The sequence below is a fragment of the Tachysurus vachellii genome, chromosome 2 (genome assembly GCF_030014155.1).
Source record: "Tachysurus vachellii isolate PV-2020 chromosome 2, HZAU_Pvac_v1, whole genome shotgun sequence".
Taxonomy (NCBI): domain Eukaryota; kingdom Metazoa; phylum Chordata; class Actinopteri; order Siluriformes; family Bagridae; genus Tachysurus; species Tachysurus vachellii.
The window spans coordinates 1,942,125-1,956,519 of NC_083461.1; the positions used below are offsets into that span (position 1 = coordinate 1,942,125).

The window sequence follows — 14,395 nt, forward strand, 5'->3', positions numbered from 1 at the left end:
CACACCAAAATGCAGGGATAGCTAAAAACACAAGATTTATTAAATAAAAACACAACACAACAAAAACTGGGACACACTGGGGGGTGGGGGAGAAAACCAAGATTCAAAAAACAAAACACAGAAGATGAAGGCATTACAGAGATAAAACAAAGATTCTGCGATGTAAAAAGCAACACAGCATGAATAAATAAGAAAGACAGTTAGACACATAAGAGGCAGGTTTGCTGAGGTGGGAAGGAATAGAGTGGTTCAGACGCGTGAACACAAAACATAAACTAAAGGTACACGGAAAAAGTCCGGGCTACATCCTGACATCCCCCAAATCGCACCAGTTCATAACTGATGGTTGAGACGTGTCTGAGACTGAACAAGGTTTCTTAAACTGTTGTAGTTCATTTGTTAAATGAGTTCATGACTTTTGTTAAGAACCTATGGGTTCAGATGACATGGACATGTTTTATGCTATTATTAGTGTTCAAAGAAAACAAAATGCCATTAACAAGTATCAGAAGTGTGTTTTTCAATGCTTCTTACTGGGATGGTTAAATATGTTTTTGTATATTTAACTACAAAAATATGAAAGTAAATAAATATTTAAGGTCATTGAAGGTAAAAACTGGAGCTTAAGCTTTAACTGGAAGCTCTAAAGTAAAGCTACGTTCTTAAGTTTGAGTCAAAGTAGAAGATTAACATTTTTTAGAGAGATTTCAGCACACAGGACTGATAAAGTTCCAGTGTATCATATCTGTAAAGTCATGTGACTCGTCACACCATCAGAATAGACAAGAATTCATTGTGAGCTTCACACCTCATTATGGCTAATGGACCAATCAAATCAGTCCACATCGTCAAAACATCCAATCAGATGCGAGTCTGGACCTGGTTTTCTACTGAACACACAAGTTCATTAGATCACTTGGTCTGAACAGGAACGATGATCAGACTCTTTGTCGCTCTTTGTGCTCTTTTTTCTCTCTTCACAGCTGGTGAGTAACTTTCTGAAACTTTAATGTTAAACTATAATATTTTATATTTAACTCATTTACTGACATTAAATATTAAACGTTTTTACAGTGAAAACTTCTGACATCAAGGAGATTGATGTGATAACAGTAAAGCGTGGAGAAGATGTAACTATGAAGTGTAACATTAGCAGTGTCACAAAGAAAGTTAATGTAGTTTGGTACAGACAGAGTTCACAAAAATTACTTCAGTATTTTGCAAAACTATACATGAACGAATTGGGCTACAAATTTGATGAAGGATTTAATGATGCTCGTTTCAGTATTAGTGTAAATGACAATAAATTTGATCTCAGTATTAAAAAAACAAGCAAAAATGATAAAGGAGAATATTTCTGTGGAGATATGGAAGTAAATGTAGTGAAGTTCACTTCTGGAACACGTCTGCAATTTGCAGGTAAACAGTTTTACTCTGATAACCTGCTAATTCCAGATCAACACTTTAACCAGAATTATGTCTACATATGTATTAAATGTTGAATATTTCACTTTATTTATATTTAGTATCATTTCTGTTTATTTGCTGCTTTTCTCATTTATCTGTAAAGACAAAGAGAAGACACACCGTAATACATCTAAAACTACACAAGGAGATTCATCTAGCAGCCCAGAAACAAGTAATAATTTGGTTTCCTTTCACTGTCTATAACAGAATGTTCCATAGCGACAACCTCTCACTGTTCATAAATCATACAATATTTATACAAGTTGTAGATTTATACATTGTGTGTATTTTCATCATTCCAGGCGAACACAACTGGATTATTTCCTTAATAGCCTCCAATATATTCTCTGTTATCGTAATCACACTTCTGGTTGGAGTTTTATATAAAAATCACCGAAAAGGTTTGTTTCCTCTTATTTGCTGTTATTTATAGAGGTATTGTATAAAGTTGTTGCATCATGTTACTTGTGTGTTTTATTTTTCAGATGCTTCATCAAGCAACCATCAAATTCCCACCAATCAGGTAATCCAGTCTTCTATTAACTGGGATTCTGTTCTGTTAAATAAATCCACATCTGAATGCACAGAGAATTTTAATAGAAATCTATTCACCTAAATATCAGTGTAGTCATTATTTTAGTCTTTTAATCCGCTCTGATTAATAAACGGCTCTTGTTCTTCATCAGACTGCTGATGATGATGATGTCTTGAACTATGCAGCTGTGAGTTTTGCTAAAAAACCTTCATCCTCCAGAACTTCCAGAGCCAAGAGCCATGAAGACGTTTACGCTCATGTTAAAATAAAATAGAGAAATTGTATTTTTTACTTTTGTGTTTTTTTCTACTGAAGCCTTCTTCAGGTTTTTTCAGCATTTTTTCTTGAAATAGTGCAGATGTTTTCTAAAATGTAAAAAACTAATATTATTGTTTTTTGATATTGAAGGTTTTTAATTAAGCTTTTGTTTTTGTGGACCACTGTTTTTGTCCATTTTAAAGTTATTTGAGATTAATAAAACATGAACATTTCCAGAAATATTAAGAGCCTGTAAGTGAAAAAGGGCTGAATATAAAGATTCCAACATTACTGATGAGATGTGGCTGTTTAACCTGAAATTAAATTTCAGACACTGAACATTAAATCAGATTAAAAATGTATGTTGAGACCGATGATGTGCCAAGAAGTGCTTTATTTTAAATGTTTTCAGACTATTTACATTAACAAATATGACAAATACCACAGTGTATTTTTTGTGTTCCTATTTAAGCTAATTTTAGCAACATGTTCATTCCCACAGATGTCTCTAAATGACTTCACTGGTTGTATTAAAATTTCTGTTTAGTAGAGAATTAATAAACAAATCTTATATTTCAGTCCACAGTTGCCTTGTGCCCTCATTTATAGCCCCAAAAACACAGAATAAGCTCTGGTTCCTATTTTAAGCACTAAACAATTTTCAGCAGGTTTGTTGTTTCCATTGACTTTCCCATGTATCGGCTAGTGTGAGATGATCTCAAACTAAACACCAGCATGAGGACACGTCATTTTACCACGTCAAAGTTGTTAAAATTCAGCAACAGTTTGTGTGCAAGTTTTAAATAAATACAAATGAACCTTTATATTTTGTAGAAACGGTTAACATTTTGTTGTCCCCAGTGTCACAGCACAAAAATAGAAACCCCAGGTAATAGTGGAGCATGTGAAAAGGATTTAGCAACGAAACCATGAGATGCTAGTTTGCCACGTAACGCATAAAGTGAGCTGTAAGAAGACATGGTCTGTTTTTTTTTTTTCTACTAAGCCTTCTTCAGGTATTCTCAGCATTTTTTCTTGTAATAGTGCAGCAGATTTCTAAAATGTAAAAAAAACAAATATTATTGTTTTTGATATTGAAGGTTAAACTGTCAAAAAAGGCTCTAGGTACATAATTTGATTAAGCTTTTGTTTTTGTGGACCACCGTTTTTTTGTCTATTTTTAAGTTATTTCAGATTAACTAAAACATTAATATTTCCAGAAATATTAAACCAAAAATGAACACAACAGCCAACCACAATATAATATTGACAATATGAACACAATATATGTACGTCGCCACAGCGCACATGTGATGTGTCTATACACTATGCACATGACACAATGTACAGAAATACAAACATTTATAGGTAGAAATGAAGAAGGTGCATATGTGGGCATCTACACATTATATGAGGGACATGGTATCACAGTGTGGACCCTGTGAATGGTCATTTGTACAGACCACGCTGTGATGTGGTTCACATGTTAGTCTTGCCATCATCAGATGGCTGCAGACCTGGCTGCTTTTTCCTCTTTCTTTTCCCCCAGTAACAACCTGGAAAGAAGAGGATGATGATTAGTGTGTTTTATTGCTGATCCCAAGACACAAACAACATAAATTCATAAACGTACTCCACTGTACAGTACTTGCTGTACTGTACATGCTCAGAGACTCTTACCTGGCGTGCTGGTGCACAAGGTGACATCCTGTCCTGGATCCTCACTGTACAGCAGCTGGGTCCTTGGTCCTTAGAGAAGATGTGCCTCTTGTACCGCTTTGACACGTTGCACTTACAGTAGGAAACATCTCCGTCCAACAAACCTGAGTTTCTGGTTCTCGCATGTGCTGCTTTCAGCATTTTTGTGCAAAGTGCTCATGAGAATAAAGTTTTTCCCTTGTTGGGGCAGTAAGACATTATTGTTGTTACTGGCTGTTCTGAACAGTATGTGAAGACAAACATGGACTTTTTCTTTAGAAGCTCCTGGCCCAGGTTGTAGTTTGTGAACAAATTGTTACAGGTTATGTTGTTCCAATCAAAAGTCATAACAAAACTGCATTTTGGCACCTTATAGATGATGTCAAGACAATATACTGTAGGAGAGTGTGAGAATTAAATATGTCTCACAGCTGCAAACAAAAAAGTCCTACATTTACACCTACAGTACTCTAACCCTACGACTGTAGGGAGGGTTGCAAATATGTGATGTTCACCAATTTTATTTTACATGTTGAGGAAGTTTTAAGCGGAAAAAATACTTTTAACTATTTGTTTAATTTTTTAAAAACTTGTAGGTCAATCCGACCTGCAACATACTGTAATAATAGGGTTAAAGTCTAAACAGGTCCTAGATGCATGTCCTGAAAATATCTTGTTCTCGGTTCAAATCACGCTCTTGGTATACAGTATATTTGTCTTAGTTTTCATTTTGGTAAGTAAAAATGAAATGAAAAATGAAAAAAAAAAATCTGAGGATTCCTATTAAAACTGATGTCTCTAATAGTGCAGTGTTGTTATGCTTGGTGATGCATGTTTTATTATTATATATATATATATATATATATATATATATATATATATATATATATATATATATATATATATATATATATAAACTGACTTTAATTTGTACAAGTTCAAAACCCACAGTGTCACCAAATACAACATCCATCTGTCTGTCTGTCTCTCTCCATTGTGTGATAATGACATTAAAGTTTCAGGTCCTTCCTAATATCTTCCTGCTGGACAGGTAAAAGGTGAAAGAGAAAACTGCTTCTATGCTCTTAAAAAAATGTTGTCTCTGACCTGTAAAGTCAGGGCCAGAAAGTATTTGTGAGCAAAGCCCCATCTTCTGGTTGTGCCCTGGAATTGCATTACAACAGCTAAAAATGGGGGTGGCTACATTAGAATATTCACATGTCCTTGGCTGCCTGTAGAGAGGGGGGCTCATGACAAAAGTCTGCTAAACGTGTGATAAATTTGTGATGAATGTCTGACTAAGGTCAGTCACACGTTGAAAAGGAACAATTTTGAGCCCCTGCATCTGCAGATGCAGCAGCTCAGAATTGCTGTTTGACTACTGCATAATCACTGCATGATCGCTGTGTGATTCTGCCAGACATCCACCAGGAGTGCTACAATGATCTTGTTCCCCCACTCTGAGGTAGTTAATGAGTAGCTGCCTCATTCACGCCCCTATGCGCGTCTGTTGCAATGACGCATTGATCCATCAGGTGGCGCCATGATCAGTGTAACAGCTGCTGGCATTAACCAATGAAACGTCTCTAAATTAAATTAAAACCATTTTGACCATTTTTAATGTCAGTAAATAATAAAAACTGTTTTTTTCCAGGTCAAATTGACTTGAATGCTTACAAATCAAAAATTCTACAATGATCTCCATTCTGTGTGATCAGCTTATATTTGTAATCATTTTACACTTATGTCTATTTTGCCTACCAGATGCCATCTGATCACCCAAAAACGGGCTACACACACACAATGAAATGCAATGCCCAGTTTGTGTGTGTGTGTGTGTGTGTGTGTGTGTGTGTGTGTGTGTGTGTGTGTTTTGGGTATGTGTGTTAGTGTACATTTTATGTGTGCATTTTTGTGTCTGGATTTATGTTCATTGCACTGAAAAGGGCAAAAGTGTGACCTATTGCCCACTAAATGTGGCGGAGTCAAATTGACTCGGGAGTAAAGTATTTATTTTATGAACAAATATTTCAATGAAAATAGACAAAATTAATTTTACTTGCAAAGTTCATAATTTGGAACAATCCTGGTAAATTTCAGGCAAATATGTGGAAGGAAATGCAAGTTATGACACATTAAACTTTCCAGATGAGTCAAATATACCCCATGTCATTGTATTAGCAACTTTTCATTGTGTTTTCACGCAATTTTTTATAAACAAAACAGACTATTTTGCATTTATTTAGGCATTTATTTATTTGGGCATTTCTGAAGGTTTCCATGTCACACACAGAGGTTTGGCCTGCCTTGGATCTGAGCTACTCTGAGTGAACAAATGCAAATGTGCCTGGCCTCACAGGTGATGGGGGTGTTTGCACAACAAAAGCAGGAGGAGAATCGAGCTGAAGAACTGTGAAAATGTCAACGGGGTAATCACACCTCTTGTAACGCTTTGACACGTTGCACTTACAGTAGGAAACATATCCATCCAACAAACCTCAGTTTCTGGTTCTCGCATGTGCTGCTTTCAGCATTTTTGTGCAAAGTGCTCATGGGGATAGAGTCTTGTACAAACAGGCCAAATACACACTAGAAAAGGAGATCAGAGTGGCAAAGAGAAATTATTCTGAAAAGCTACGAGCTCAGTTTTCCACTAATGACTCAGCTTCAGTGTGGAAAGGTCTGAAAGCCATCACCAACTACACGACACCATCCCCCAGTACTGTGGTGAATCAACAACTGGCAGACAACCTGAATGAGTTCTACTGCAGGTTTGAAAAAGCCCAATTTTCACCTCCTGTAAGCCCTGACTCCAACACACCTAAAATTCAGTTCAGTGAAGATGAGGTGTGTCAGGTCTTTAAGAAGAACAAAAGGAGAACAGTGACAGTGAAGTAAAGAAATTGACCGACGTGACATTTCTGCCATCATCCAAAAATGGCTCCATCAGATTCATGACCACGCTCTCTGCCAGCCTCTCTCCCTTTTGTTGACTGTGGTCCTTTCCCAAGTAAGGAGATGCATAGCAGACATATTTGGTCTCCAAATCTGTGGCCATCCAGAACTTGATCCAAAATTTGTCTGGCTTGGTTGCGATATACTGTGTGAATAGACAACGAACCTTGGTAGGGAACAGCTGTTCATCTATGGTCATGTGTTCTCCTGGAGTGAAACTCTCAGCACAGTTCTTGTTGAAGCGTGTCCAGATGTCGGAGACCGCAGTAAATTTGTCTGTTGGAAGGTGTTGCATAATTGAAATGAATCTATCTCGGAGCATTGTCTCTTTGAAAGCCAGAAGATTGTTTTGAAACCATTTTGACCATTAAATATGATTTGAATATGAAAACACAACGTGTGTGTGTGTGTGTGTGTGTGTGTGTAGCATTATTTCGTTAGATCATATTTTGCCCTCTGCTAGGCAAAGGCATATCAAAAGTGTGAAATATTTACAAATGTGTGGCTTTTTTTCTGGAGGCCTAATGAAATGCAATGCCCAATTTGTGTGTGTGTGTGTGTGTGTGTGTGTGTGTGTGTGTGTGTGTGTGTGTGAGTGTGTGTGTGGGGTGTGAGTGTGTGTTTTGAGTGTGTGTGTTAGTGGACATTTTATGTGTGCATTTTTGTGTCTGTATGTATGTTCATTGTGCTGAAAAGGGCAAAAGTGTGACCTATTGCCCACTAAATGTGGCCGGGTCAAATTGACTCGGGAGGACTTGAGGAGGAAAGTATTAATTTTACTTGCAATGTTCATAATTTGGAACAGTCCTGGTAAATTTCAGGAAAATATGTGGAAGGAAACCCAAGTTATGACACATTAAACTTTCCAGATGAGTCAAATAGACCCTATGTTTGCACAAGGGTTATATAAATATCATATGTACTATGGCAATGACAAACCTTAGCAATTTGAGGTCAATTTGACCTGCAACATACTGTAATAAGAGGGTTAAAGTCTAAACAGGTCCTAGATGCACGTCCTGAAAAGATCTTGTCCTTGGTTCAAATCATGTTCTTGGCATACAGTATATTTGTCTTAGTTTTCATTTTGGTAAGTAAAAATGAAATGAAAAATCAAAAAAAAAATCTGAGGATTCCTATTAAAACTGATGTCTCTAATAGTGCAGTGTTGTTAAGCTTGGTGATGCATGTTTATATATATATATACAGGGAGTGCAGAATTATTAGGGAAGTTGTATTTTTGAGGATTAATTTTATTATTGAACAACAACCATGTTCTCAATGAACCCAAAAAACTCATTAATAGCAAAGCTGAATATTTTTGGAAGTAGTTTTTAGTTTGTTTGTAGTTTTAGCTATTTTAGGAGGATATCTGTGTGTGCAGGTGACTATTCCTGTGCATAATTATTAGGCAACTTAACAAAAAACAAATATATACCCATTTCAATTATTTATTTTCACCAGTGAAACCAATATTACATCTCAACATTCACAAATATACATTTCTGACATTCAAAAACAAAACAAAAACAAATCAGTGACCAATATAGCCACCTTTCTTTGCAAGGACACTCAAAAGCCTGCCATCCATGGATTCTGTCAGTGTTTTGATCTGTTCACCGTCAACATTGCGTGCAGCAGCAACCACAGCCTCCCAGACACTCTTCAGAGAGGTGTACTGTTTTCCCTCCTTGTAAATCTCACATTTGATGATGGACCACAGGTTCTCTATGGGGTTCAGATCAGGTGAACAAGGAGGCCATGTCATTAGTTTTTCTTCTTTTAGACCCTTTCTTGCCAGCCACACTGTGGAGTACTTGGACGCGTGTGATGGAGCATTGTCCTGCATGAAAATCATGTTTTTCTTGAAGGATGCAGACTTCTTCCTGTACCACTGCTTGAAGAAGGTGTCTTCCAGAAACTGGCAGTAGGACTGGGAGTTGAGCTTGACCCCATCCTCAACCCGAAAAGGCCCCACAAGCTCATCTTTGATGATACCAGCCCAAACCAGTACTCCACCTCCACCTTGCTGGCGTCTCAGTCGGACTGGAGCTCTCTGCCCTTTACCGATCCAGCCACGAGCCCATCCATTTGGCCCATCAAGACTCACTCTCATTTCATCAGTCCATAAAACCTTAGAAAAATCAGTCTTCAGATATTTCTTGGCCCAGTCTTGACGTTTCAGCTTGTGTGTCTTGTTCAGTGGTGGTCGTTTTTCAGCCTTTCTTACCTTGGCCATGTCTCTGAGTATTGCACACCTTGTGCTTTTGGGCACTCCAGTGATGTTGCAGCTCTGAAATATGGCAAAACTGGTGGCAAGTGGCATCTTGGCAGCTGCACGCTTGACTTTTCTCAGTTCATGGGCAGTTATTTTGCGCCTTGGTTTTTCCACACGCTTCTTGCGACCCTGTTGACTATTTTGAATGAAACGCTTGATTGTTCGATGATCACGCTTCAGAAGCTTGGCAATTTTAAGAGTGCTGCATCCCTCTGCAAGATATCTCACTATTTTTGACTTTTCGGAGCCTGTCAAGTCCTTCTTTTGACCCATTTTGCCAAAGGAAAGGAAGTTGCCTAATAATTATGCACACCTGATATAGGGTGTAGATGTCATTAGACCACACCCCTTCTCATTACAGAGATGCACATCACCTAATATGCTTAATTGGTTGTAGGCTTTCGAGCCTATACAGCTTGGAGTAAGACAACATGCATAAAGAGGATGATGTGGTCAAAATACTCATTTGCCTAATAATTCTGCACTCCCTGTATATATATATATATATATATATATATATATATACATATTTATTTATTTATGCTGGACAGGTAAAAGGTGAAAGAGAAAACTGCTTCTATACTCTTAAAAAAATGTTCTCTCTGACCTGTAAAGTCAGGGTCAGAGAGTATTTGTGAGCTGCCTGTAGAGAGGGGGGGCTCATGACAAAGGTCTGCTAAACGTGTGATAATGGTGTGATGAAAGTCTGACTAAGGTCAGTCACACGTTGGAAAAGAACAACTTTGAGTCGCTGCATCTGTACATTTGCATCACATACACATAAAATGTGCTCTGTAAACCATCTGATAGAGCCTGCTATGACCATGGAAACCCCAGTTTCAGATGTCGTGTCTGAGAGTGAGAGATCAGAAGTTGTGGAGCAAAATCTTTCTGAATTTGTGGATGAATCTCTTTTTCTAAGAAATTTAACCCTCTTCTATCTGAAACTGCAAGCTAAATTGCTATTGCCTGAGTCTACCATTCAAGGCATTGTTGAAGAATTTCAAAACATCCATGACATTGGGCAGTCATATTTTCTTAGCAAACTGAGAGAAAAGCTTGCTTTGCTTGAATTACCAGAGGAAAGGATTAATGATGTGATTGATCAGTTGTCTAGGGAGGACTTGCTGACAGCATGTAATAGTGGAGTTCTAAGTACAGCACAGAGGAGAAAGACTACTTTCAAGCAAGATTTCCACTATGTTGAGCCAGTCCCTATTTTTTTTAGGAGTCAGTGAAAGAAATGGGAAAGAGTGCTTTGCTCAATATGTCCCAGTTATATAGACCATCAGTGCTCTGTTTCAGTGCCAGTCTGTGAGGGATCAATATGAACAGATGCACTCGCAAACAGCTGAAAATGATGTAAAGGATGTAAAGGATGGTAAGAATTTTTCTGAAAATTCTCTCTTTCAAACTGATCCATCATCTCTGGGTTTGATCATTTACCAGGATTCATTTGAGGTGGTAAATCCTTTAGGCTCAGCTAGAAAAAAAACACAAATTACTGGCAGTTTATCTCACCTTGTCTGATATTTTACCTCACAACAGGTCAAACATAGACTACATGCAACTTGTTCTTTTGTGTAATGAGCAAGATTTTAAGTACTTTGGACCAGCTCATGTTTTTAGATCACTAATTGAAGATTTCAAAGATCTTGTGGAGAATGGTGTTGTGGTGAATGATGGCAAAACTTTGAAAGCTTCTTTGTGTTCCATCGTAGGTGACAACCTGGGATCCCACATGATTGGTGGTTTTGTCGAGAACTTTAGCCGAAGCCTACATTCCTGCAGGTATTGCACCATTGAGAGAGACTCATTCCATGCCACACCTTTAGAACCTGCTATGAGGCAAACTGTGGAGTCTTACAAGAGAAACATTCAGGAACTTGCTACCTTAGGCGATAATGTAGTTGATGGAGTCAAATTTAACTCTCCTTTTAATCAGCTGAATTCTTTTCATGTTTGTCAGCCTTGCTTGCCCCCCTGCCTTGGACATGACCTCTTTGAGGGTGTTGTGGCATCTGATCTTAAGTTGTACATTGATTACTTGGTAAATCAAGAAAAATTCTTTACTTTCACAGAGCTTAATTGCTATATTAAACAGTTTAAGTACATGGGAAATGATGCTGCCAATAAGCCAGTTGAGGTTAACTTGGGGAGTGAGAAGCTTTGTGGTCACGCTGTTCAGAACTGGTGTCTTCTAAGACTTTTACCAGTTATTGTTGGACACCGAATTAAGGATCCAGAATCAGAAGGGTGGCAGCTCGTTCTACTCCTCAGACAAATTGTAGACCTAATTTGTGCACCAGCGATACTGGCAGATCAGGTTGCTTATCTGAAAGTGCTCATTGATGAGTACATTCATTTTAGGTATGTGACTTTCCCTTCTAAGCCTCTCAAGCCTAAACATCACTACTTGTGCCATTACCCAGAGCTTATAAAACAATTTGTACCACTCATTCGCTTATGGACTATGCGGTTTGAGAGCAAACGTACCTTTTTTAAACAATGTGCTAGAAAATTGCACAACTTAAAAAATGTATGTGCAACACTTGCAGAAAGGCACCAGCTTCTCCAAGCCTATTTAAGTGCTGGAAACCTCTTTCAGCTTTCTGTGCAAGTTGAAAAAGGCTCTGAATTTTATTCTTGTGATTTTAACGAAGCGATCAGGGAATCAGTTGATCATTTTGATTTTCAGCCAGGCAATACATTAGTAGCTACTGAAATCACTTTGAAAGGAACAAAGTACAGGAAAGGCATGGTTGTTCTTTTGGCCATTAATGATGAGGGTTTGGAGGTTGGCAGAATTAAACTAATTCTTGTTCACCAGAATTCTGTGGTTTACTTTACTTTGTGTCTGAGAAACGGTGTGCTGTCCGGTTGGTGGATTTGGGTGTATACTGCATAACAGATGAGGACCCAAGACATGTCTGTGTACTTCAAGAGGATATATTAGATTATTACCCTCTCCAGGAGTATAACACATGTGGCTTGTCTGTGATTGTGTTACACTCTTTTCCATCTTTTTAAGGTATGTCTAATTTAGAGGAAATAAAACTTGCCATCTCCTCTTCGTTACCTGGTCTCTCTGATGAAACGCTTCAAAAATTTATCCATGGTCTTTCTGCTATTGGTGTTGAGACAAAAGATGACCTCCGGTATGTCAAAGAAGAAGACCTCATGGAATTCCTCAGGCCTATACAATGCCGCAAACTACTGAATGCATGAAAAAATGAAGGTATGTTTTATTTGATTTGATTTAAAATGACTAATGTCCATTTGTCTCGTATTGTAAAATGTTTCATGTTCAAATGAATTTTTTTTTAAAATTTGGTTATTTGTGTTAGAACAATCCAGCTGCTCGACTCCCCAACGATCATCGCGTCAAATTCTTTCGGATATGTCAAGCCCAGGATCAGAGAGTTCTACACCATCTCGTTCTACTGCTTGCTTTTTCTTGCGCCTGGGCTGAAACATTTAAGGTGCCTTGGGAAGTCATGCCTTCCAAAATTAAACTGGCCATTGCAAATAAAAAAAGACCATCACCAGCTGATTGAAGGAAGCTAGTAAGAATGTTAGTGGATAACATGCAAAAACATGAAGTAAACCCATCAAAGGCACAGTGTCAGATTGTAGTGCAGAATATTGTTAAGCAGTACCCGGACAGCTTTGCTGATGTTCTGTCTGATGGAACAAAAATAGGTAGTGGGTATGCCTCTTTGCTCTTACAAGTTAAAACCCGTGTTGAACATGTAAACAGAAACAACACTTTAGCTCATCGGAGAAAAGAACGACTGCGATCATCATGTAGAACTGTAAGCCAGAGCTCAAGAAGGCTGGCTGATCAATATGGTTGTGTCAGTTGGCAGCCGGAGGAGTTTCCTGCAGGAGAAAATGATGACACTCTAGAAGAGAAGCACAAGCAAATAGTGCTGCTTCATTCTACTGAAGGAATGTCTGGAGCCAATAGAGGAGAACTTCACAAGTTGATGGAGGTCACATATTACCGTCAGCGCCGTGATATAAACGCCACTCCACCACTGTCTGAACTAAAGAACTCATGGCCTTACCTGTTTTGTCTGAAGGGGATCTTTTTACATTTCCAATTGCTTACTGACATCTCACTGCTACAAAAAATCATGGAGAGCATTGAAGGGAAAGGAAAGAGGATTCTAAGATTTTTTCAAGAAAAACCAACAAACAAAGAGGTGTGTGCTGTTCTGTCAAAGTATCAAGAGGGAAATTTTCTTGTCCTGTGCATCTTGAAACTCTTAATGGCCCATTTAAAAGAGAGAACAGAATCACTTCTAATTGAAGCTGATGTAAGTATAACATTTAGATTTTTAATGTCTTAAATATTTAATTGCAAATATTTAATGCAAAATTAATTTTTGTTTTTCTTAGGCAGCAGCAACTGCAGCCGACATGGAAAGAGAGGGATTACCGGATTCACCCGCATTGATCATTCAAGGTTTGTTGCTTTACTTTGTGTCTGTCTCCATCAATTATTTGCTTTCTACTGTAGCTCTTGTACCTCTTTGTCCTGTACTGTTTTTTTTCTTCTCACTTTAATGGCCATTTTATAAATTGATTTTTGCCACCTCTGTTCCTGTATTCTATTCACAATTATATTCTCAGTCCTATATTCCTTCCACAGTTAGCTCTCTCTGTGCCCTGTTTTTGTTGTTGTCTCTGAACCATTCTCTCTCCTTATCAAAAATCCCTATTAGTAACATGTTGCGTAAACTAATGGACTTTGAATGGCTTGTCATTTAAAGTATTTCAATAGAATTACACTCTGATTTCCAAGTTCATATTCTTGCCTTTAAGGTAGGCACAGTTCAGACCATTTCTTTAGTTAATGACTTCAGAACAATCACTTTAGGAATGTGTGCACTGCATAGTTAATATTTAAGTGCTGCTGTTCTCTGAGGTTTTTTCCAAGGCTCAAGCCTTACAATGTGCAATCTCCTTTTTTTTTTATTGTTTCACCAAATACATTTTGGAATCTGGTTATGTTAAATAGCCATTACAATAAATTTATGTTAGTGAACCTGTTATTGTAAGTTTTATTTGACAAAAATGCTTTAACTTACAGCAAACAAATAGTGAATTGAATTCCACATCAAATGCTCTACTTTACTGTAAAATGTATAGCAGTACATGTAAGTTCATTGTTGCTCTTGTAATTTCACTTGCATTCA

The 14,395-nt window shown here is 37.7% G+C and overlaps 2 protein-coding genes across 2 annotated transcripts in view; both read left to right on the forward strand.

Annotated features, from left to right (window-relative positions):
* The window catches only part of LOC132861792 (legumain-like), a 196,094-nt gene that overhangs the window by 174,406 nt on the left and 7,293 nt on the right, over positions 1-14,395 (forward strand). The window lies entirely within an intron of this gene.
* LOC132840646 (uncharacterized) lies at positions 12,719-13,852 on the forward strand. The gene is made up of 3 exons (XM_060862458.1): positions 12,719-13,513; positions 13,596-13,662; positions 13,830-13,852. The coding sequence occupies exons 1-3, from the start codon at positions 12,764-12,766 to the stop codon at positions 13,850-13,852; spliced, it is 840 nt and encodes a 279-aa protein (XP_060718441.1). The 5' UTR covers positions 12,719-12,763.